The sequence below is a fragment of the Athene noctua genome, chromosome 2, assembly GCF_965140245.1.
Source record: "Athene noctua chromosome 2, bAthNoc1.hap1.1, whole genome shotgun sequence".
NCBI classification, from domain to species: Eukaryota; Metazoa; Chordata; class Aves; order Strigiformes; family Strigidae; genus Athene; species Athene noctua.
In genome coordinates, this window is record NC_134038.1 from 133,559,011 (window position 1) to 133,584,767 (window position 25,757).

Sequence of the window (25,757 nt, forward strand, 5' to 3'; positions counted from 1 at the left end):
AGTTCTGGTGGTTATTTTCCAGCCTCTTAGGTGGATGGTTTCCAGCCTTATGGAGATTACAGGAAGGCTATCCGACTTCAGAAAAAGCAGGACTAAAAACAAAAACCTTAAAGAGTGGAACCAGGCAAATAAATGCCCAATGTATGATGATAACCTTAGCTAGCTCATAAAAAAAATGTTGAACTATTTAATCACATAAATGTAATCTATATACATTGAGCCAATCTGTCCATCTGTCACAGTTTCTAGCTTTTAATTAATTAAAAATTCAGGGAATCCAATCCCACTGGACTTGAACTCAGAAAAGGGAACGTCATTACTTCAGCAGAAACTAATATAATGATTCAAATCCACAGCAATGTAGATTCCCTCTTTTGGTTTTGTCAGCAGTTTGAGTAAATTAAATCCTGTTAGTGAGGGACTTAGAACTTGGTGATAAAGGCTAAAGCTGTAACTTGTCTTAGACTGAGACTATGGGGTGGTAATTATTTTAATGTGTAGGAACACCAAATATTTACAAGCTGATTTTATGCACATACACACACACACTTGTGTGTTCTTACTGGAAAAGGAGACATATGTGGGGGAGAATACTGCTGTCTGGCTTAATTTTGTTTTAGAAGGGCACTGCAAACCATAAGAGAGCTTTGTGCTATCATTTCTACTGCTGACTACTCTGTGTTGTGTGTTTATCTCCTCTTCATTTCTATGTGGTTTGGAAACAGCAGAATGAAAGACTGCTCTCAGAATGGATTAGCAAAGAGAAAATAAATTTTCTTATTATTTTTAATACTTAGTTTCTAAGTTTTCCTTTAAACAATCATTTTGTTGAAATTCTCACAGCAAAAACAGGTGAGAATTTCAGTTTTGTGTCATACAATATCTCAAGATAAACTATAATGGAGGTGTTTGAAGGCATAACCAGATATAAAGAGAAATTTGTAAGAACTCAAATTTGAGCAGTGTCTGAGCTAGTTTTCAGGTTTTGGTTTTGGTTTGTTTTATTGTTATAGGTATCCCAGCTGTTTTTCCTATCTATTGCATTTTTAAGAAATAGGAATTGCCTTACCTAGCCTTGAGACTATTCCCTTTTTCCTTCATCTCTGTGGAAGAAATAATGATAAGGAATTATCCTCACAACTCCTTGCGTAGTGCAGAGAAGCCTAAAATAGCTCTGAGCTGGCTTACATTTTTTAACTCCAGCACTTGATTGAAATAGATTTATGTTTGCATGATGCTGAACAGGAAGAGTAATTACTGGCGATGGATGTATCACCTTGACCTGGACGAGTAGGCATTGATCCTGGTGTTAGCTGGGATGTTTCAGAGTTGCACTGCATAGGGTAGACATGCCTCTACTTCCTGGGCTTGATGAACAACTACTCAGAATAAGGGAAATGAAAGTTATTTTAGTGTAAACCAGGATACATTCTACTCAGTCTCTAATAAGATTTCAGAAGTAAGTGGATTTATGAAATCATTAGGCTTGTTCCTTACTTACATGAGTTATAGAAAGGGAATACGAAGCCATCATTTGCCCTCAAACACCGCACTATCACCTAGTTGAGGAAAAATGAAATATTACCCTGTTGTCACATACTGATCAGCATTTCACACAGTAATGCAAATCCCTGTAACTTCATTTTTCTTCCTGTTGCTCCAGCAGTAGTTTTAAATAGTTAATTCTGATTCACGATGCTTTTACACCGACTTCAGTGGACGTACTCAGATTCCGCATGAGTGTATGAACTAAATCAGAACTACAAACACCTAGTGACATCTTCCTGCTTTTCTTGAGTTATCACTGGAGCATTGCTACAATATAGACCAAACAAGGACCCTGAACCTATTTGGTTCAGCTACTGCAGAAATACAGGAAAAAGGTAGGTCACTATCCCAAAAAGCTGAGAGCCTAAGGAAAGGAAAAATTCTATATCTAACATAGGCTGGAAACTGGTGATAAGAGTTGTCTGTTTTCAAAATCAAAAGTAACTATTTTGTTTGGTTGGTTGGTTTTGACTCTTCAGAATCAATACAGCATAGAACAATTCAAGTTTAAAAAATCCTAAAAACCACTGAAGAACACAACATGCTCAAAAGGTCATGCTAATGATCCTGTCAAGTGATGTGTTTTTCTTATGGTCTGGGTTTTGACTGATAATGTTTCTGTATGATACAGTGATTGAACAAAATATTTTTCATCCCATTTTTTTTTACCATTTGTAAATAGTGAACGGGCAGGTTTTCTTGTTCTTTTTTTTTTTTTCTCTCTCTCTCTTTTTCTTTTTTTTCTGAAATGTCTTCTTTCGAGGTAGAAAGTATAGATACCATTGGTCACGGTTTTCAAGGTTAAATCAGAGTATGATATTCTGTCTGTACTTGCTTGCTCCTAAGAAGATTCTGCAGCTCAGGCTAGGATCCTGACTAGCTTTACTGCTTTTTCCAGCTTGTACTCTTAAGATCTCCTTAATCTTATTTAAGTATATAAAGGGCTTATATTTAGCTGAAAACATGGTAGTTTTGTGTAGGAAAATTTCAAGCCCTCTTGCTTCATTGCGGTAGAGCAAAAAGGTTTACTCTTTAGCTTTAAAACGCCTTTGCCTTGTAAAATAGGTAACAGGCTGCCATCTACTGGCAATGCAAAACTATTTTATTTCTTTAAGTTATTTTAAAGAATTTTGTTTGACAATATTTTCTCTTCAGTAAAACTGTAGGTATCTCAAGAAGCATAAACTTGGAAAGGATCATCCAATTATATCTTACCATTTACTTTAGGATTGCTGTAAGACCTTTCTGTATTTGAGCTAACACAAAGTCCTATCACAAATGGCAGCTACAACCTCCAATTTCCTTTTCAGCTGAAAGCCTGAAGAAATGTTAATTTGCTTAAAAATACAGAAAAATGTATTGTATCAGTGTACAGTGTACCCTTTCAAAGGGTTCTGAATATCATTCAAAAACCAAACAAACAAAAAGAAAAGGTATTTTCCTGGATACTCTTTTGACCCTGACTGAGCAATTGCAACAATATAAACATTGAAAGAACTACATGGAAGTGCTGCAGACTTAGAAACACTAAAGGAAGAAAGGTTTTTTTATCTTATATTCTTTTGGAAATAGTGTACTTATTAAAATAAAAACAAGGAGAAACAAATGTGAAAAATGTTCAGGTGGCTCTAGGTGATTTGTCACCACTGAATTTTGCTTCCTTTTTTGTCTCCAAGTAAATCCACTATGTATGCAATCATATTGCATAGCTGAAGAATAGCTCTTTATTATTCTATGATGAAACATCAAAAAAGAAAAAAAAAACCAAACTGAGCCCTCTTTACTCAGCTGAGAACTGTAACTCGGTTCAAACTTGGCCTACTCTGCCAGAATGCTGGCCAAAGTTTCAGCTGTGTAATAAAGTTCTGCAACCACAGGGAACAGATTTTACAATGAAATAGTTGATTGAACCAATATCATTTCCAACAGCACATAATGACCATCTCTTAAGGTGGAAGGGTGATAGTAACAATTATAATTTTATACATATACTATATTCTTATTTGTACTTCACTTGCACATAAGCAAATACAGAAAACAGTCTATGTGTATGAGGTTAAGTAATTGCTCCCAGTTATACAATCTATACCATTTAAAGTGTGATCATTTCAAGGCATCTGTATCAACTATTAAATTACTCTGTTGGCAGAGCTCTTGGAAACTGAAAGACAAACTGGAAATTAATTTTGCTATCCTGACTCTTCTGTTATCACTTATACTGCACAAGCTGAATATTCAGGAAATACTGGTGTAAATAGTGATGCTGCTTTGGATTTAATTGTTATAGTAAATATGAACCTTCTCAAAGCACAGGGCAGCAAAGCATTAGATCTTACAGGTCATAAAAGTATGTTTAGTAAAAGATAGTTCCATCCCTTAGGATAATTGGTGATACAACAGTACTGTTTTATTTTCAAATTACTGTTTTCTTTTCCTCAATCATATTTTCCTTCTAATACCGTTGTTTTCTAACATATAGGATAATCACATTGAACTCGTGGCCTTGTTGCTAGGTTTCAAGCTGCATTTATGCAGTCTACTGAGACACTATTTTCAGTTTTGAATTCTGAATCAAGTCCCAAGGCAACAGCGCCCCGTTTCTTAGCAACACAGATGGGTAGACTGTATATTCCAGCTCTTTTGTACAACGGAAGAATAAACAATTCCCTGAATAAGGGTGTGCTACAAGTTTATCCCTTTGCTTAACTTCCCCTAGAAGAGAGGAAAGAGAAGCTGCCTGCAATAAAGCATATGAAGTTTTGTCAGGAAGTCCCTGTTTTTGCAGAGTGGTGAGTGGTATCTCTATCTTTTCTGTTCATTGCATCTCTTTGGTGTCCTTATTCATCACTGTGCATATGGATCTGTAGGTGCTTTGGATCAGTGACTTTCAGTTTCTAGGATACAAATATATGCATGGAAAACCAATGGTAACAAAGCTGGTAGAGGTGGGATGTGTGAAAATACAGACTTTTTGCCTTGGTGAAATTAGTGGAGAATCACAGAACTGCATCACTTTAGAAAGTTCTCTGGATGCAAAACCTTGTTTTTAGGAACAAAACTAGGGCTGGAGAAAATAGGTGGAGGACTGAGAGGTAAGGAGGAAATGGGTATTCATGTCACTAGTAAATTAGTGGTGTATGTTACCCAGTGTATAAAATGGAGAAAAGTTGCTCTTTTGACAGAGTTTCTGCAAAGGGTTGCACAGCTTTGAGACTTCTTGGTAATATAGGCAAAAATTTGAATTTTTCTGCCTCCAGACTATTGGATTGATATTGCCATGGAGAGGGATGAGTGCTAGGAAGAGGAAGAGGGGCAGAGAAGGACGTGCATCTCAGCCGGCCTGAACCTTTCTGCTCCTGACACCTGGGGAGGGGCAAGTGCATACACAGTATTTTTGTGATGGCAGCAGCAGCAGCAGCAATGCCAAGTCTAGGTCATTACAATTTTGGCACAGACTAGAAAAGCAGAAGTGCCTTTGCGATTCATTCTGCTGACCTTGGCATCTCCCTATTTAACCTGTACTTAAAGCTGGCCTGGTGAGTCTGCCAGCGTCTCTTTTTAGTTGCAAAACAAGCAAAGGCTGCTTTAAATGTATGTATTATCCGCTGTCAATTTTTCTCCCCAATTTATAAAATGATCCAATAAACACAGCAGCTGGTCATGGTGGGATAGCTGCCTTGCCTGTAGACCGCCCTCCGACACACACCTGATGGGAACCCTAGGCCACCTTAGAGGACAAAAGTAGAGTGCCCACCCAAGCCCACCCAAGCCTGCTCACCTCCTCACAAGCAGAAACAGGGCCAGGCTGTGCTTCAGTGTTTGGATAGCCTGAGGATAATCTGTGGAGTAGGGACTGTGAGTTTTGGCCCCTTCCCAGAGGCTGTGCTGCAGCAGAGTCTTGCTGCTCTGCACTGGGGGTGCTCCAGCCAGTGGGGTCCTGGACTGGAAGGAGGCTAGCTTGACAGCACAGTGCAGCTGGGCATGCCTTGGGAACCAAAATCAACTGAAAAAAGACAACACAGAAATGAGACCTTCCAAAAACAGTTTGTGGGAACTTACTTTATCTCCAGTAAGCTGCCTACCCAAATCCTCATTTCAGAAACACAGTTTTGCTGGTAAGCACACATTTCCACTTGCCTTATACTTCAGTGGACCACCATCTTCTCTTAGAAAAAAAGCCAACATTCTGCCCTCAGACTGAATAAGTTCAAAGAAGAGAAAGTTGTAAGGTTATAGTTTTACTTCAGGTTTCCTAAGCATTGAACATTAAAGGAAGTAGGAAAATGTGTTGCATTTGGGCCTGTTGCAATACCCTGATGATCTATGTCTTTCGTCTGGATTTTGCAGGACATACAAGGAACTCTTTAAGCCTACTATTACAAATATAGTGTGAAAACGGTAACAGAGTCTGGGAGTGTGTTTAAGATTAGCAAGAGATAGAACAGAGATAACAGTATACAGCTTGTGCACAGAGCTAAGTACTTTACTGCCTATTAGGGCATTAATGCTGCTTCAGTGGTCTTTCACCCTGTCTAGAGGCATCCTTGGGTATATGAAAGGGCCTCCCTCTCCCTCTGGGCAAAAAGGTGAAGCTCAAGTGGCACTGGCTGATGAGATATCTCATGGCAGGACATAACACCTGGGCACATATTAGGATAGTAATGGGGCAGCTCTAATTAAAGTTGTGGCTTGGGTGGGCCCAAGAATGCGGAGAAACAAGAAAATGCATCAGGAGGGATGGAGACTGGAGTTCCAACATTTCCCTGATTTGAGGTTTGTTTTGTCACTCCTACTTGTGCAAAGTGAGGCTAGTGTGTATCCAGCACTGCCCAGCTAACACCAAATCCCCACTGTGCTGTGCTGCACTGCATGTCTAGTCTCATGTTTAGTCTCCCCTCAGGGATGTACTGTTTAATGAGAGAAGAATAAAAATGTGAAGGAGAGGATGTATTTGTGTTTCTACTTTGTTTTGGACAAAATAAAAACCAGAGCTCCTGTTCCTACAGGCTGCTATGAACATGTACATTCCTGAACATCCATGCTTTTGGCTTCAGATGGGCTTTCTCTAGGGTTAGGAGTTTTCTTCTTTGGGTTACTTTGCAGAACTGAGAGAAAGAGGGAATTGAGAACCAATAGTTCTTCATCTAACCGCAGGCATAAAATAATATTAAAGTACAAGTATACAATTATCTTCAGTGAATGTACTAAGTTATACAGACAGGGCTAGCCAGACTGCAAGTAACAATCAGTAATAAAAGTTCTGATGTGTGTGTTGGGTTTTTTTCTTTTTGCCAAGGATTGCAATATCTGAGAAGAAAAAATCCATTATCAGGCCATTATCTTCATCCTCCATCAAGACAAGAGACATTTTTTATTTGAAAGTCAAACAAGATTTTCTGTGAGCCTTGGTTAGCCTTTCTCACAGCAACAAACTGTAGTTCGGCAACCCAAAGCCAATACAGATGTATGGCTAAAGCTGCCTCCTGATTTTAGCCCCGGGCTCTACAGATCATCCAACCCTTCTCGGACGCCACGAGGAAAGGGAAAAGGGGAACTGAAGCCAAAAATGACCTCTGAGTCTTAGGTCCAGGCTGCTCCTTCCTCTCTCATAAAAGAAAAAGGACTTGCCTCATCTTATCACTTGCTCTCCACGGATCATCTCTTATGAGGCCAAAATACCGTTTGTGAAGAATGGCGAATATGAGACTGGTGTGCATGAAGCCCCCAAACCGCGTGATTATAGGCAGGTAAAGTGTCTGGCTCCCACAGTTCGAAAGTAAACACGCTGAAAGAGAATGCTTGGGGATCCGTAAATGGAGCCACTAGATGTCAGTCTCACTAGCCAAGAAAAAGAAAACCCAGCAGCCAGTACCGCAGTTAGGATCTAACTTTAAAAGACAATTCAGTTGTAGTCAGGAATTATTTGCCAAAAAGACTTCCATAGGGAAAGCTGATAAATCCAGGTTTGGAGATTTGTTTTAATTTGCTTTGTAGCTGACAAGATGGTTTTCATTTTGTCAGAGCAGATCGAAATATAAACATCAGGGCTAATCAGTTCATCTTTACCTTGCTCTCTGTGATACATCTGCCTGTACTTTCTGCTTTCCCCAGATTAATAGGTAGCTGTTGAACTGCTTGACATGCTGGATGGAAGTATTTTATGGTAATTTTCCCACTGAGCAGCCCTAACTTTGACCAGCATCTCATTGTGCTAGCTGTTGTTCATAACACATGGCAAGAAACGGATCTTTTTTCACAACAGCTGACAACTAAATTATGACCAGAAAAGTTGCAAAGAAAATTTTAAAATCCAAGATACAACTTGGATGGGTATATTCCCCCAAAATCAATGTGTTCAACATTAAAACTGCTAAGGAAGAAAAATCTTCAGTCTAAATGGGTCTTGGTCGTTTTTTTATGATTTTTTTTTTTCTTTTGGGGACTCAGTCTTTGGTTTTGTTAGTTTTGTAATATCTTTTAAACTCAGATGCCATAAAAACAGAGAGAAGAAGAATCTTTTCTTAAGATTTAGTATTATATCCATATTCAGTTAACTTTTAATTACAAACCTTCCTATCTCCTGTGAGCCATTCAAAGACTCTTGTCTAAAGACAATTCAGCAGACTTACTATTTCTAAAATAAGAAACAAAACTGAGACAGTAAACAAAACCCCTTTTCCAAAGCAAACATTTATATCTGGACATGTAGTTTACTGAAGAACCACATAAATGGCATATAGCCAATGTTATATTTCCATGGAAAACAATATTTTTTTCCTCCTTCTGTCTTCATGAGGGTATAAATCATGTCTTCATTTATTTGCCAAGCTGCTATAGCAGGAATCTAACTTCCCTGTTTTTGAGTTTACCTAAGGTAATTAAAAGCAAACTACTAGTTAGCTATTACAGCCCAAAGATATTTGTCCAGCGATATTCTGTCTCAAGGAAAATATGCTTTATTTAAAGATGATCGAGTTTCCATAATAGCAATTAAATGTTAATTTCTCTTAAAATCTGCTAAACAAAACCTTTCTCTTTAAGTAAATGTGTCTTATTTTTTCCCATCTTGACCAGTAATGTAAATTTGCAAAACCAGTGGAAGGGGGAAAAAAGCGTGTTTGTCCCACAACTCTAACGTTGAGCTTTCTAAGTTCACCACTTCAGGGGGCCTGACGATAGCAAGATAATCTATAGCATCTGTATCTTAAGAAATTATCTCAAGGTTTCAGAACATTTCATGATCCATATCAAGAGAAAACTAATGTTTTAATAAGCTAATTCCAGAAAGTCTGATAACTACATGACCGAAGTATTTAGCTGTGAGTGTGAAATCAAATTTCAGATCCTTGTTATGAATCAGGCACTTTGGGGATTTCAGTGTCACCAGTCAATGCTCTAACCTCAGGACTAATGGTTTTCTTTGGTGAAATTCTACCTAAGTGAAACAAGTAAATATAATACAGTGTGTCTGAAAAGAGTTAAGAAAAAGGCACAAAAAGCAAGTTGCGGCCAAAAATTCCTGGTAAGTTCCTGCTAACAACAGACTCTCCTCATGACTTGGTCCAGAGGTGGAGGGGACCTCTACTCTGAGGTCTGGAGGAAAATTGTGCATAGAATTGCTTTGACATATCATTAACTTGTCAGCCAACTGAAACTTCTGACTACTTAGTTCTAGAAGGCTGTAGGCTGTACAGCAATGAAAAATTCAGTAAAACTAAGGACTTGTCTCTACAGGGAATTTCACTCTTTTTTGTTTTTCTCCACTAAAATGTCCCCTGGAGCGAACCCTTAATGATATATTGTCAGTAGTTTAAAAGGAAATGATCAATCTCGGTGCAAGATCTCTAAATAAAAAATGTACCTAAGATTAGCTGCACTGATCAAAGATTCTTAAGTATACACACATGAAAAAAAGGCAATTTCTGTGTTCACTTAGATGTGGAGGCCCTTCTTCACCATTCAGGCCAATGGGAAATGTTTCATTAAATGGAAGTCAGAAAAAAAAAAAAAAAAAGAAAAAGGGGTGTATTAAGAGAAAGGTGACAAGTAAGAAATGTAAATTGCTAGTGTATAGTGTTTCCTTCTCCTTGTGGCATCCTCTCCTATACTGCATCACACCTATCAAACCACAGTTAAACATTCATTACAATCAAGTTTTCGACATGTAACTTCACACATTTATGTTCCCTCCCTGATTTCACAGGGTACTCATTCTTCTGCCTAAGCCCACCATTTTGATTTTCTTGTTCAGTTAATCAAAGAAACGTATCTTCCTGTTCATGCAGATGATACTGATACCTCCAGAACATCAGATTATTGATTTTCTATCTTGTAACTCACAAGAAATCAACTGGTTTATGATATCCATTTCAACCTGTGAAGATCAGAGAAAATAGTCAGTTCTGTGTACCTAGCAATGTAGTTTAATAGTGACCTACATGAAGAAGTGAATTTCTTGTAAAGAATGGGCTGATGGAGAAAACTCACCCTTTTAAGACACCTTGTCTCAGAAAGATTTTAAGACCAATGTGCTGGTGTCATATCTTGTCCTATACCTATCTGACTCTGCAAACTGTGGTTTGGTAAAGAGCAGCTCTACCAGCAACCAAACTCAGAATTTCCTCTTGCAAGAGGCAGAAAACATTACCGGTTGTTTAAAATCCTATGCACTTTGAATGCAAAATCACTTTTGCTTCCAAACAATGAGAATACATATCTAAAAAATGATGTGTTATTGATGTTAAATGACCCCTTTGTTTCAGCCTTGCTTTTAAGCCTTCTCATCAGTTCTCCAGCAACAGAAAGCTCTTAAGCTCATTGTAATGCATTGACTGCAGCACATGTTAATAATTAATTGCATTCACTGGAAAGGTTTGAAAAATAATGCAAATAACTCCAAAGCACGCAACATTTATTCCAACAAATTGCATCCCCTGTGTTTTCAGTATCACATCTTCTTTCTCTAGAAGGATGTTCCATTTCTACTATTATTCCTCATCTGTATTGTAATAGGAGGCCATTGGACTCATTTGCAATCAGGACCATGGTGACAGGAGCTGCATAAATAAAGAACTTTAGGGTAATGGAAAACCGTAACTCTTGTTAACTCAACAGCTTGACTTGTTAACAAGTTAATTAACAGTTAATAAATATTCCCAAATCTTGCATTTTGTCAACAGAAATGTTACTGTTATATTTTTTACCTTACCTAAACCCAACATGTAAAGTTTACTCTACAGTTCACTTCAGTGTTCTTGGCTCTAGGCAAGATGGCTTATTTGATGTTACAATGTCTTTTCCTTTCCAAGTGCAGTAGTGGATCTAATTTAGCAAATCTTGTGACAAGTTACTCCAGAGATCCTTTAAATCTGAAGTTAAAATCACAGCATTTAAATGTAGGTAAGACCTTGACAACATAATTAATTGTATTAAAGAAATCAGGAATCAGCACGTGAACATTAGAGAGCACGAGTAAGAGCATAGAACCCCTGTACTGCCCTGCATCTGGCTGAAGTGGCCTCAGATGAAGTTTAATGACCAAGAAGCAATGTTTTGCCCTAAATTTCAGTATGAGAGAAAGTCTGCTTCCTAGCTCTAAATAATAGGTTCAGCTCACAGAAAATACACTAGCTCACTCATGCAAAGACACTCAGTTTTAAAGATACCTGATATAGCAGGATTATTAGCTCAAAAATCTGTTTGCCAATGTAGATTTGCTGATAAGACTGCAATTTTAACCTTGTAATGGTGGTTTATTCCCAGGTAACTGAATCAAGGCCAGTGTCTGCTGTCCTCACTGTAGATAGTCCATATCTGCATTACTACTCTAGTGGATAGTCCATAATGGGATATCTGCCCTTCAGTGTAGTTTCTATAGCTTCACCTCTTATAAGGATATCTTATTTGAAAATAATTAACTACACATTAGTTGAAGCACACACACATCCATACCATGTAGCATAAAACGCTACTTTCTTTGTACATCCACAGAAAGGCCATGGACAGAATATTTTTTTTGCTTATAATCTTTACCATATATGTCTGGGTGCTCCTATTTTGGAATCCTATCTGATTAACAATAAACATAGCTTTTCAAATCCTAGAGTCCAGACAGTTTGTCCTATAGTTTATAAATTTTTTTTTGTTAATATTTTCAAATCCTGGACTTGAACCACTGAAAGGAAAGAAAAAGGACTCTGATAGTAGATTTCTTACATACAAGCCTTGCGAAAGCAAATGGGATCCTCAGCTGCTACTACCAAAGAATCTCTGGCCACCTAAATCTGCTTCATTTACTGCTAGTCAGATTAAAAGACAACTTCCTGCTTTTCTCTGCATTAAAAGCTTTTAAATATTATTATTATTGTTGTTGTTGTTATTATTACTTCTGAATTACATTGATTTCAGAGTGTTCTGGACCACACAAAAGCTGTACTTGAGGGGACAGCTGGCATGTCCTAAGGGAAATGTCACTGTACTGGAGATCTAAGGACATGGACCATCAATTTCCTTTAGCTTTTCAAGAATATAATTCTGTTTCCAGATCTTTTTGACTTTGATGGAGTCTGGAAAGATAATCTCTTGAGAAGCACATTCTTGTTTCAGCCTTTAACAGAAAATTATACAGCACTGCACATGGCAATTCATTAGTAGGGTTTAAAATGTTCATACTAGACAGTACAAAGACACAGACTGTTTCAGACTATGCGGGTACTGGGTGGATGCTTTGGTGTTTTATATATATATACACATCAAACACTTTTAAATGTAGACATCTCCAAAAGGAGAATGTCTCAATTTTCATTATAAAAGAACTTGCATTAGCATTACTGAGATTAACAAATAGTGAGTTGAGGGGAAAATAAAATTGTTTAGGGAACAGTGTAGGTGATGACAGATTCTGAGTTGTAAACATAACTCTGCTGAATAGTGGCAAGTCAATATGCACATTTGTAAAACATGTGAATTGGCTGAACACGAATGTCTCTAGGCATTTCAACATGTGCTCTGATCCAAGTCTGAAACACATCGGAGAATGAGTTCTTTGATGAACCTGTCAAAGACCATTCTCATGACAGCCACTCCTGTTTCACTTTGTAGCTGTGATGCACCTCTACTTTTCTGCTCTCAGAGGCACAGATGGCAGCGCGGTGCTCACACAGCGTTCTTGGAGTGTGTGGAGGAAAAGCTGTGCCAGCTGCAGCAGGGAGAGGCAGGCAGAGATGTGTGTTCATTCTGCTAGAGTAGGGATACTGGTCCTAGTCTCGTCCAGAGGACGAATGTGAGTTTGCTCTCCTGTAGTCCTAGATGATAAAGGTTTGATAGTTGTTGACAGAAGCCATAATTCCATTGTTTTGGGAGGGCCAGGAGGACACCAACACCCAATTAAACTAAATAGACCCAAGCCTTACTTTGAGTCCAGAGCAAAAAAAGCAGATAGCTTAGCTGGCCTTTCCTCATGCTGGCTTGCACTAGGGAAAAGTTACTGTTAAGTGAGATCCTTGCAGCATCCAGGATGATCGTGGTTTATGTGGGCTCAGTGTATCCATGCAGACAATGCAGCACTGTCTCAGAGTCTGAGCTGCAGTGTTGATAATCTGAGTGAGATGAAACAATGAAAATGTGCCGGTCACAACACTGACCTTTGCTGGAACAGCTTGTGCTTCTTGGAAAAATACACTTGTCTGATCAGAGTCTTCTGCTGCTATAGCCAGGATCTATATTTCCACTTGTCAAATCTCTTAAATTAGATTACTCTTGGGGAGTAACCCCCACTCAAAGCAGGGTCATGATGGGCATCTTTCTAAGCAGAAAATAGGGCTGTTTTTTAATGTTTTTTAGCTTCCAACACACCTCTCCTTCAATGTTCCTGGGCTGCTGACACTTAACAGTGCCCTCCAACACAGTCCCTATGCCTGGCTTCCAGAGTCCTGGGAGGAAGAGAAAAATGTCCATGAAATACACCATTTCCTTCTTCCATCTTATCTAGAACAGACTTCTCATGGGGGGAAGTCTTGATCTTCTCACTGATGAAACCAATTTGCTGTAAAACTGCATTTTCTCCCATCATGACTGATACTTATGTGACCTTATAGGATGATAACTCTATTTAAATGACAATGTCTTTCCTTTCACAGGAACCTCAGCCTAAACAGCATGGTGCTGAGGAGAACACACCATTATTCATGCTAATGTACCAACCCTCTGGACCCGAGAAATGTGTTCATCTGCAGATGTTGTGGAAGACACTAGTGATCCTGAGCTGTCACAAGACTGTGAGGTCAGGTATGAGCTCTCTGAGAGTCCTGGCCTACTCTAACAAAGCAGGCCTAGATCCTTCAAACAGTCCAAAACCTGGAAGAGAAAGCTCCCTTTATCAATGATGTTCAAATATTTTAGCAAAATATCTGGGTTTTACTGTAAATACCAGCAGGGAACAGAAACACACTAAAAGCACTTTGTCTGGTTTATTACCGAGAGTTTGAGCTCCTTCCCTTAGGTCCTGATTTCTGAAATAACATGGAAGGCAGCATTGTTATCTCTTTCTACTCAGCAAATTCCTCTCTATATATACATGTCTCTGTATTGCAAAAAATTACTTAAGGACTCTTCCAATTCATTAATTCTTTTCTCTAACCAGTTCCTCAGTCATCTGGAGGTAAAAGAAATGTCGCAGCCCATCACACTCCTGAAAACTAGAGGGGCTGAGTGCCATCACAAGCTTGCTTTGGAAACTCCATGTCCCCTCCACTCAACAGCTGGTGATCAGCAGACTATGCCAAAATGAACCCTCCCACACTTCCTTCAATAGGAACAGCTGCTTTACTCTTGACTCTAATTACTACAGGATTGACTGCTGAAAACTCGACACGGTCAGGTAGTTTCAATTCCTTTTATAAACAGTGTGTAGGATTATTGAGTGTAACAGGGGGAAGCACTTTTTAGTCATAGTGTGCATTGCTGAGGGTTTTGAAGGCATATCTAGAGGTAGATTTGTACTCAAATCTCTAGATTTAAACTGGAAGCTGCACAGTAAATGCACCCCTGATAGTGACTTAGCATAAGAAAATTGCATATTAGATTGTTTTGCCCTTTCCAAAAGAGAGTGAGCTACACACCACTGTGGAAAGCTTGGGACACTAGTAAGAATACATTAAGCAATGATCTCATAGCTCTATGTGCACTGTTGTGGAGTTTGGCATGTCTCCAGGATTTTGCAGATGCAACCCTTAGTGAAAAGAAAAATTGTGTAAGATGTAAATGCTAAAAAATCTTTTGTGAGAGAGCTTCCTACCAGTCAGGGAGCAGTTGTATTGCATCTCCAGACATTTGTTTGAAATTTGGGATTCCCCAAATTTGGGTTTGGAAATAAAGTCCCCATTCTGCCTGGAAATTTCCCATTTTCTGAATCCCAGGCAAACCCAGCCTAGTGAATGGTACTTTCTCCATGCATGGCAAATGACAGACTTAGGACAAATTATATTTCAGGGATTGTTAGGAACTGCACATCTTGTTGGTAGACATAATAATAATATAATAGCATTGTATCTATGCTAATCATGGATAATAAAATTTTAGCTGGGCCTCTTTATAGGAATAGGGGTGCCACTGTAATGAAGTGATGCACATAGCAGTCCTTCAAAGGAATGCTATTGACTTTAGCTGTTTTACAGATGGGAAAAAGGAGGCACAGAGCAGGTAAATGAATTGTCCCAAAATCAGAAGGGAAGAGTCAGTTTCAGGCAAACTTTTGCAGGTAACTTGGTCTCTTATGACAGATGTGGAGGCATTTCCAGTGTTTGTGAGGAAAAGAGGAATGAACTTGTCTTTAACTTCTGTGCATGACACTTCATCTTTAAAAATGTAGATGACAGAAGTATATCTTCTTTCTACCCATGAGATGGGGGTCCCTGTTTGCAGTGGGGAGTGAGACACATGGGACACGTTAGACACTCATTTCCTGGCTTAGGCAACTTCACTCTTTCATTAGAGAAGCCAGGAAAGAAACACGGGGCTGCTCTGCAGTGAGGAGAGTGCAAGTTGATAGAACCTGTGGGGTACAAAGGCTATTAAGGAAACTAAGGTACCTGCAATAAATCTATGCATGGATAATGCTATTTACTGCCAAATATACAATAAGAGATATCCTAAGAATCTAAACTGAGAGTTGTAGACCTAATAGTTCCTTGAAAATGCTGGCTCAGTTTGTTCACCTACTTGGATGTAACTATTACATATACTGTATGCCCTTACCATATACAATATATGTAAGCACGAAAAAAAGAACCATTCAGGTTAAGAACACTATGAAGAAGCATAAAGTTTTCTTTTCCCCCAACACCACATCTTTGCTAGGAAGAGCTTAAAGAGCATTACTGCTACTGACAGGACAGATACCTTGCTTCCAAATTCCCAGAGACATGTGACACCCAGCTGTAGCTTTTGTGAAAGACAGATGTAGTGCCGCTGGGCAGCTGTGCAGCTAAAAGACCCCATTACCCTGCCAGGCTTACCAGCACAATGCAGTGGCTTGGTATGAAGGAGCTGGTAATGATGCCATACAATGTGGAGATTTAGGTCCTCTCCAGAAAGCAGTTCTGCTCCAGATACAATGTCAACTTGGTGCACTCCAGCACTCAGCAGAGTTCACGAGAGTGCAGCATCACCAGCCTTCTGCTGTGTCTTTGCACATCACTGCCCACTGCAATGGTTCATAGGCGCACAGGGAAGAAGTGCTCACCTGTGCAGAGTGCTGTGGCAGCTCTTCACACTGGCCCCAGCTTAGCATCTCCTTGTCCCTCTGTCACATATCTGAGTTCTTCCAGAACCCAAAGGGGTATCTGCATTCAGGCTAATCTCCATCTCCCCTTGCATGCCTCACAATGCTCTTAAACGTCAGAGAAAGCAGAGTGTAGTTTTTGTATCAAGGACTGGCTAAAGCAGTGTTCTCATGCCTCGGCTGTCGGAAATACATGCAAAATCTCTTCATCCTTTTTATTTTTGCATTCTCATTGTGGGGGGGAAAATGCACTGTAAATCTTGCTGACAGCTATGTCAGCCATTTGGGCATGCAGTCAACTGCAGCGCAGACACCTCTTTAGCTCAGCGTACAAGACATGACCAGTATCCATTACCAAATATGCTGCTGATCTAAAATCTGTTCCAAGCCAGTCAGTATTTTTCCAGTGGCTTCAGTGTACTTTGGAACAGTCTTATGGAGGTGAATTCTTTAATTTTAGGCAGCACTTTTGGATCACTCCTTTAGAATTGCTTTATGAAAACATCTACAGCCTATATAAATGCAGAGAGTGAATTTGGATACTTTCTGAAATACTAAAAGGAGGAAGCAGGCTTACAGATTAACAGTAAATGCCATGATCTCAGAAATGACCAGAAGAAGCAAGTGCTACACAGAAGATCTGCCACCCACACATACTGACTCGATAGACAAATCAGTAGATTCTGTAAGTTAATAATACTAACAAAATGCATATGTACAGAACTTACCCTACCTATCTTTATATAAAACAAACATAAAGATTTCAACAACTCTGTTCAGCACATCCTCCACCCCCCTGTACACTTCAAATTCAATGTTATCTCTAAAGCTGTTGTACTTTGGGCTAGATTTAGTCATGTGTCCTGTGATTTCCTGAACTGAGATCCTACTCACGTGAATGATTACCATGCAGATTAAAATCAGTGTTTGAATTATACACAGGACTCCTAATTCTAATCTAAACTCTGTCAACATTTCTATAACTTTGTTTATATTTTGTCATGAATTTATTCCCAAGTTCAACTAAAGACACTTCTCCGCATCCTCCCTCTGTCACAAACCCATACATTTGAAAAATGAAGCACATACACATGTAGTACTCGGGTGATCAGCAAATTTTAGGTGCTGTAAAAGGACCCAGGATCAGACTGGTCATGGTGAAAGTGTTAATATCCTTGTCACACTAGGCCTTTGAAATAACGAATTGTGTGCCTTTCCTGTGGAAAAAAAAATCATAAAAAACCAAAAAACAATCAACCTGGCTAACATTAGACTAACAATCAAAAGTTTAAAGACTTATTATTATTTACAAAGATCTTTCTGAGACCTGATTTACAAAAACTGGTAAACATAGCAGATTTGTTCGCAATAAAAAAAATCTAATATTGACCATGATTAAAATTAACATACTGGAAAAAATGTAAGGAATAATTTTCTGCCAGATACTTCTCTGCTCCATTAAACATTGCTTTGAGCATTGCATTATACCTTATCATGTTACAGTGATAGCAGTAGAGTGATTTTATTGCCTTAATAACACAACTGCAGTTAGCTGACACTCTACAGACATGTGCTGTTTTGCTCACATAAGGAAGAAAAATATTAATCTGTTTTAAATAAGGGACTGTTTTTTAAAAGGCACTAACTGCATCCAAAAAGACATGTAAGAGAGCTGTGCAATACTAAATGAATGAGTGAAGCTTAAATGAAAAAGGATCTGGGATGCCTCTTTTTATTTCGATAAGGCTAATACCCTCTTTGTCACCACTGACTGTAGCAGCTCAGGAAGGGCTGGGAATCTTCTGACTGAATTTTGTGCACACTGTGATGAGGGGCAACAAGCAGAGAGGAGACTGGAGAGAAGGCGGGTAGGTAGCTCTGGAGAAAGGGCCTTGGAGGAGGCAGAGGGATATGCATAGCCGGAAAGGCTTCTGTCACTGCAGGATGCCTGCACATGTTTTTTTTAATAAAGAGCCAGTTTAGTTTTAGTACCACGGGACTTCCTCAAGTTACAAACCAACAGGCAGTGCACGAAACACACAAGGTCTATTCTGTACCTGTTTAAAACATAAAGCTTTATAAACATTGAAGTGCTACTTTCCCTCCAGTGAGGCCTTTTCTTAGTTGGAAAAATAAAACAAGGAAGCGCCTGTCATGTAGGCTGTACTAAAATTATACTTAGCATAATAAAATTATCTGTAATAGCGTATTCCTCAGCAGACTCTAACTACCATCTTCTACTTTGTGAAGAGAAACAGTATATTTTCACTTGCGTCCTACACAGTTGAAAAAGATAGTAACTAAAGTAGCGGTGATACCCCTTGCATGTTCATCTCAAGGGATGGATAGGAAAACAGCAATCACCTGGCAGCCAGTGGAAAGTCATAAACAGATGCGTTCCTGTACGTGTTTTCCTGAGAGGATAATTGTTCTTGTTGATGGTTATGTACCTTTGAAAGTAAATAACAAACTGTATTACTAGTGAAGATAACTGGAAACAGAGAAAGTCCAAGGACACCAAAGCGGTTTTCTTTTCCCAGCAGAGGAAGTTTTCTGGCCTTGTAGAAAAGGCAAGGAAGGAAGGGGACTATAAGGGCCTGGTGTATTTTAAAACAATGTTATCAATATGCACCCTTCCCTCTCTCTGATCATGTCTCTAAAAGCTGACGGATGCCCAAGCACGCAGGGGCTGTATAATGACATAATGTTGGCTACCTTGCACTGAGTAAAGAAAATGTTTGTCTTGAATCCAGGAAGAGTTGGACAAAGCTGTAAGTGACTTCAAGAACTGGAATTTCAAGCACACAGTCCATGAGCATAGTGCTGTGTTACTGTGTCACTGAAGAAAAAAGACCATGAAATTTATCAAATTCATTTATTGACTTTACTGATCTGGGGTTTTTTGGGGGGTTGGGGTGGGGGGTTAGTTGGTTGTTTCGTTGGTGGGTTTTTTAATTTATTTTTTTTTCCTAGCACCACACAGTTTATCACAGTTTCATAACATTGTAGGTCCTGTAAGAGTGGTCATCCCCCAGTCTTTTGTTATGCTGTTCAGGATTTTATTTTTAAAAGTAGAAATTTGAGAAATGTACTTCCAGAAGTCATATATATAAAGCAAGGAAGTGGGAAAGGGTGGAATAGAGATAACGCTTATGTTTGGCTTCTAGACAGATTGAGTCAAGAAGGCTCAAGAGCAAAGCTCAGAAACATGGGACAGAAGAGTGCCAGAGACCTCAGAGAATTGCACCGAGACAGTGGCATGGGATCTACCTTAGGAGGATAAAATGGAGACCCAGGGAAAAGAGGTACCTAAATTACTGATTTGAGGGAGAAGCTAAAGAGTGCTTTGTAACTGTTCAACATTTTTTTTCTGGAAGGAGTGAATGCTGTAGTTCTGTTTGGCAGTACAAATATATATAGTATTATTGACATGAAGGAAATGAGGGGATGATAAATATTGGAGACATTAGTTCTTTTTTTTTACAGTAAGAGGATTCATTTATTCTGGGAACTATGCCTAATGCTGGCTAGGGTTGAGGATGTGTAAATAATCTGTCCCCCATCAGTTATGCATTTTACCTCACGCTTTATTTTACCTGGTATCTGCCCTTGGTCAGTGGATACAGAAATTGGAAGAGAAGACAGGAGAACAGGCTATTCAAATATAGTATACTTATGTCTCTGAGGACATGCCTTCTCTGGAATAATAAATTCATTAAAACAAGACATTAAGAAAACTGATTTCTATAAGATTGATTTTTTTCTTGGAGTCTAAGGCTGAGGGAGTTGCGTGATTTGCTAATCAGACTTGAATTTATATGAAACGTGGGTTCTTCAGACTTTCTCATGAAAAAACTTGTTCTTGATGAGTGACCAAAAAAAAAAAAAATTTCTCCATGTCTTTCATTGTCACTTAGATTTATGAAAGCAACTTTGAAATAAAGGTTGTGTTGACAGCACAACTTTTAATGTCGAGGCACCTCCATATTTTCTATATGCATAGTGCTAATCAGAAAACAGAGAGGTTGTGTCCTTTTCCAGTAAGTATGTCTCGGATTCTTGAAACAGGAATCAGTCCCAAGCTTTGATTTAAAATAGATCTTTCTTCAGACCTCTTGAGCAACATCAAGACCCCATCTTGAACATGTGCTACCAAAAGATAACTATTTTAAAAGCCGCCTCCAGCAGGTTTGCAGATCTCAGCAGCTTTTTAGCAAATTAGTATACTTTCAATATTTCAGAGAAAAGGAAGAAGTTAAATCTGGTGAGCCCGATGTAGAAACAAATTTAAGGATGCCTTTGTTCTCCTTCAGACAGCCATGCTTGTAGAGCTGCTAAACTCAATGGGCAGATCCCCAGTGTCGGTGATCTTAGAAACTACTTAATTTGGGAAGGCTGATTAAGGAAACTTTCCTGCCCTCTTCAAACTAAAGCAATGCTGAGAGTATTAATTTTAAAATGCTGTGACAGGACTCTTGTTAGAGATTAGTGTTTTGTGCTGGTATAATTAAACTTGGCTAATATATAAAAGCTGACACACAGTAACAAAATTCACAATTCTCAAATATGTTATTCTCCGAGTTTGAAACCACTTTAGCCCTTCATTAGTTGAAGTGTAGCAATACACTTGAGCTTTTAGAAAACACATGGGAGGCGTAAATGCTATCTTATATGAGCTTGGTAAGAACGGGATGCTTTGAACAATCTAGAAGACGTTTATTTTCCCAGGTTGGTGTACCAAATTCAAGAAACTTTCAAACAGACTTTTTTCAGGAAGTTAGAAAACAGAAAGTCTTCTCCACTTTCTCATATTTCCCTCCCCTTCTTCTCTGTTTCAGATATTTAACTGAATTAAGTGTTCAGGGTCAGTGAATTAAAGACTGAAAAAATTGTTAGAGGTATTTCAAATTTTATGTGAAGGTCAATGAATGTTTTGGAAAAAAAATAGATTCAATACATGGTTTCCAAACCCAGAATAAGTTCATATATGCGATTTGACAAAAAGTGTAATTTGAAATACTCAGCTTAATACTTGTAGATACCTGTTAATGAGCTACTCTGTATTTTAAAAGCAGACATACCAATACAGTGATCTGTGTTGTTCTGAAAAGTTATAAGCTTAAAACCTATTTTTATTCATAGTTAAATTAATCTTACAACCGTTTTGCCTGGAATAGAGAATCTGGCCTACTCCATGGATATCTACCACTGAAATTAGCTACAATGAGTGAGCTTATTCCTGAGAATTCAGAGCCACTACTTGTTAGACAGGGGTAGGAGGTGTACATGCTTTGAGTACTCTGCTGTTCACACACATTGCCTTTAAACACATAAAGGCATTGACATATATTCATTCAAGAGAAAAAGCTATGTCAGAATAACTTTATTTCAAAATACACCTGCAATTAAAATCTTGGCAAAAATATCCTTTCCTTAGGGTCGTAGTTTAATGTGTCACAAAGATTGTTCCTTTTTTACATTAAATTTAGTAACCTTCTCAGATGAATTATTATCAAGGAATTAATGAAGGAAACATTTACCATTTAAAGAATGTAATGAATTAAACTGAAATCCTAACTCAGTTTAGATAACTACCAGCAGTTTTGCTTTTTACCACATTTCTACAGATTTTATTGTTTCCCCTTCCCTCTCTGTGAGTAGATGCCTGGAAGAGCCACAGGTTCATGCACATGGAGAAAGCTGTTTTCCCTGAGTTCTCTCAACTCCCCTGCTTGCCATATCCAATAATTCAGGCACTCCTTCCACAGATTTAAGGATATCTCATTGGAGAGTTGATCTATGAGCTCAATGGATATTGCGTGTTTAACTAATTGGTCCAGAAGATGATTGTGCTTTCTTCAAATTGTTGCTCATTTCTTGTGTTTGGGTAAATCTCTTTTTCTCAGTTTTACTTGGATGCTTTTAACTTCAATTATGGCACTGATGGTAAATGGGAATGTGGCAGTATTCTTGTTCTTTTCCAAGTATTCAAAAATAACTTAAACCGTCATCAAAACCTGTATGCTGCAAATAAGAAACTTCAATTACAACTCCTTTACACTCAAAAGATTATTCTGAATTTATAGTCAGATGAAAATTACAGTATTTTCAAATTCAGAATGGGTAAACACCACTCTTTGACACTTACAGAATGTCCATCTGTCCAGACAAATTCTGTAACTAGCCTAAAAGGGCTATGTATTTGAACTTTACACAAGAAAGAAAGAAAGAAATTCCAGTAACAGGTTTAATTCCCTACTGCCTTCCATCCTCTGTAATGTAAAGTGATGCCACTTCATGTTTTGTGATGGAAAAAAGTCACCAATCCAAAACATTGCCACTTCATCTTACGCAAAACAAATGGATGAGCTGGAGCAATCAGCTGATACTGATGTGTGCCTTAGGACAGAGTAAAACCTTTAGTGCACCATGTGAATGACATGAATGGAACCAACCATTTCTGATGGGGCATCTTGCTTTACAAAGCAGTGTGCAATTGAATCCCAGCAATACTGTGGAAATTGAGAAAAGAGGGTGAAAGAGGTTTCATAGCAATGAGCAAAATTATCAACTGTTATAAAGTAGCCTTGTTTTAATCAAACTTTCCGAGAAATTATTTCTGGCTAATACCTCTGAATCTTTCTTAATAGAGAATGGCCTTTCCATTTTTCTATTTCTGGCCAAGACTGGTTCATTGAAAACTTGAACCTGAACTCTTTGTAAAGACCTGGAGATTTTCTCCAGCAAACTTGAGACCACTATATCTAAATATAAGGAAGTAAACTTATGGATATGGAGGATCATTTTGGTGAAACTTACTGAGCCACCTATCTGTAGAGAACAGCATGATTTATTCCTATGGTAGACCAATGAGCAGGAAACGTGGACAGGCTGATAAATCACTGATGTGAATAACGACAGTATTTCTCTGTCTAGATAGCCAAGGTGGGTAAAATGATGAGTCTGTGAATGTTTTTCTGAATCTTGTCTACTCCCATGACCATGCAATAAAATGCTGTGTCATATAAACATGAAGGAGACCTTCTGTCTCATGGAAGATAGGGGATTGCTGAAAAGAGTGTTTCAATTTCTGCTCTCTGACTCCTTGAGATATAATATACTGTGGCTTGGGATGAACATGTAATCAGAATTTATCAGTTAAGCTTTTATGCTACTTATTGAATATTTCAGGGGAAGAACATCAGAAAAATGCAGGGAACTACAACGTACTTAATAATTAACACTTCACTTCTCACTAGCCTGTTGTCAAAAATGTTTTCCTAGACTCTTTAACTGAAGCCAACATTCAGACTGCTTCCTCTGCATGCCCTACTTGGGGCATTGCTGAAGAATGAATTTGGAGAGTCAGAGCTCCTCAGCTGCTGAGCATGTGGTGTCTTACCTGCACAGCTGAATGGTGGGGGCCACTACAGAACCCCCTCACCGCCTGTACAGGGAGCACTGACACTGCCACAGTGAATAAGAGGGTGCTCATGCAAGCAGAGCAGGGCGTAGGTGAGAGCCAGCCAGTTGCCAAACGGAGCACATAGCATAACTGTAATCGTACTCTCTCTATGCCTTGGATAGATACCTGCCTCAAAGCCACACAAGGCCCTTTATTTGCTCTGGACTTGGAGGATTAAACCCAGACTCATCTCTTGAAGGTAAAGGAGGATTTACTACTTTTATGTCAGTGGACTGGTTGGAATTCTGCATACCTCTCATCTGGTAGCCTCGTGACTCGAATTTTGCCAGTAAAGAAGAAACTAGGTTTCATTCTTTCTTCAGCATGTTCTGTCTTTGTTAAAGCCTGTCCCATTAAAGTCAGGCTACTGAGCAGGATGGTTTGAGGGATGATGAGAGAATGGAGAGAATTAACAAGGGGTAAGATAATTCTGTAGCCTGGTTTTGATAACTTGGCTTTTAAAGCTGTATGGTCTAATTCTCCTTCTGCTCATACTGTATCAGCATTTATTATTTTTTTTTTTTAGAAGTATATTGGAAATAAGAATATAGCTTAGATCTGTCAACTCACAGTATTTGTGAGTATTTGAGTAAAACTGAAATAACTACTGATTCATAATTCAGCAACAGAACAGATAAGAATAGGGGCTGACCTCTGTGACTGAACAAGAGTGTGCTTTTGACACATGTACTCTGTGTACAGCAAACTTTGTAATGTGAAACTGGAAGAAAAACTAAACATCTGTAATCCCATTGTTGAGGTAGGGTCATAGAGTTCAGGAAGATATGTGGCGTATTTGGTGAAGAAGAAACAAACTTTGCAGAAGGAAACACTTGTGACATTTGAAAATATTCTCTCCTCACATTCCCTTTTCATTCCTTCCATTGTTAGTTCCTGAAACTCTAATTCAATACTGGCCATCAGCCTTGAGGAAGGACTTAAACCTTAAACACCTTCCCCCAGCCCTCCCTTCCTCCCAGGCTCAGCTTTGTTCCCAGTATCGCTACCTCCTGCCCCTCAGTGGTACAAGGAGCAGGGAATGGGGGTGCGGTCAGTTCTGCTGCTTCTTCCTCCTTAGGGTGGGGGGAACTCCTCGCATTCTTCCTCTACTCCAGCGCAGTTCCCGTCGCCCAGGAGACAGTCCTCCACGAACTTTTTCTGACATGAGTCCCTCCCACAGGCCTTAGCGTTTCCCGAGCTGCTCTGGTGTGGGTCACTCCCACATGTTGCAGTTCTCCCAGTGCCAAACTACAACTGGGCTTCTTTTTCTCTCAGAGTCCCAGACTTTTTTGGGTACAGCCACCTGCTCTGGTGTGGGGTCCTCCACGGGCTGCAGGTTGGCATCTGCTCCACCGTAAAACCCCCTGGGTGGCAGGGGGGTGGCCCTGCCGTCTCACCACAGGGTACAGGGCTATCCCTGCTCTGGTGCATCTCCCCCCTTCTCCTCCTTCCTTCCACTGACCTCGGTGTTCACACAGGCGTTCTCACAACTTCTCTTCGTAACTCCTTCTCCTCCTCCCAGGTTCCCCTTCTTAAATACGTTATCGCAGAGGCACAGCTAATTGGCCGGGCCTTGGTGCAGCGGTGGGCCTGACTTGGAGCTGGGGGAGCTTCGAGAAACTTCTCACAGGGGGCCACAGCTGTAGCCCCCTCCTCTGCTACCAACACCACCCCCCCCAGAACACTTTGTGACTCCAAAGCTAAAACAGCACTAGGCCTTTGCCATCCTTCTGAGAAAGCCATAGTTTATCAGCAAAATATAATCTTTAGGGGATTAGAGCAGAATTCTTTGAAACATTAAGGAAGTCTGAAATCCATTACAGTGCAATTTCTAATGACTGAGGTAATTTCAATTTGACCCAGGACTTCTGAGTAACAAAACCTGTGTTGTTTTGTTGTCCTTTCCACTTCAATTACTACAACAAACAACATGGAAAAGTACATAAAAAGTAATTTCATCTGTTC

At 39.2% G+C, this 25,757-nt stretch overlaps 1 protein-coding gene across 1 annotated transcript; it reads left to right on the plus strand.

Annotated features, from left to right (window-relative positions):
- The first annotated feature begins 899 nt into the window (after nucleotides 1–899).
- On the plus strand, nucleotides 900–12,790 carry C2H7orf78 (chromosome 2 C7orf78 homolog). Its single transcript, XM_074897498.1, has 5 exons — nucleotides 900–941; nucleotides 7,164–7,295; nucleotides 10,857–10,947; nucleotides 11,730–11,845; nucleotides 12,680–12,790. Exons 1-5 carry the CDS (start codon nucleotides 900–902, stop codon nucleotides 12,788–12,790), a joined length of 492 nt encoding a protein of 163 aa, XP_074753599.1.
- The last annotated feature ends 12,967 nt before the right edge of the window (nucleotides 12,791–25,757 follow it).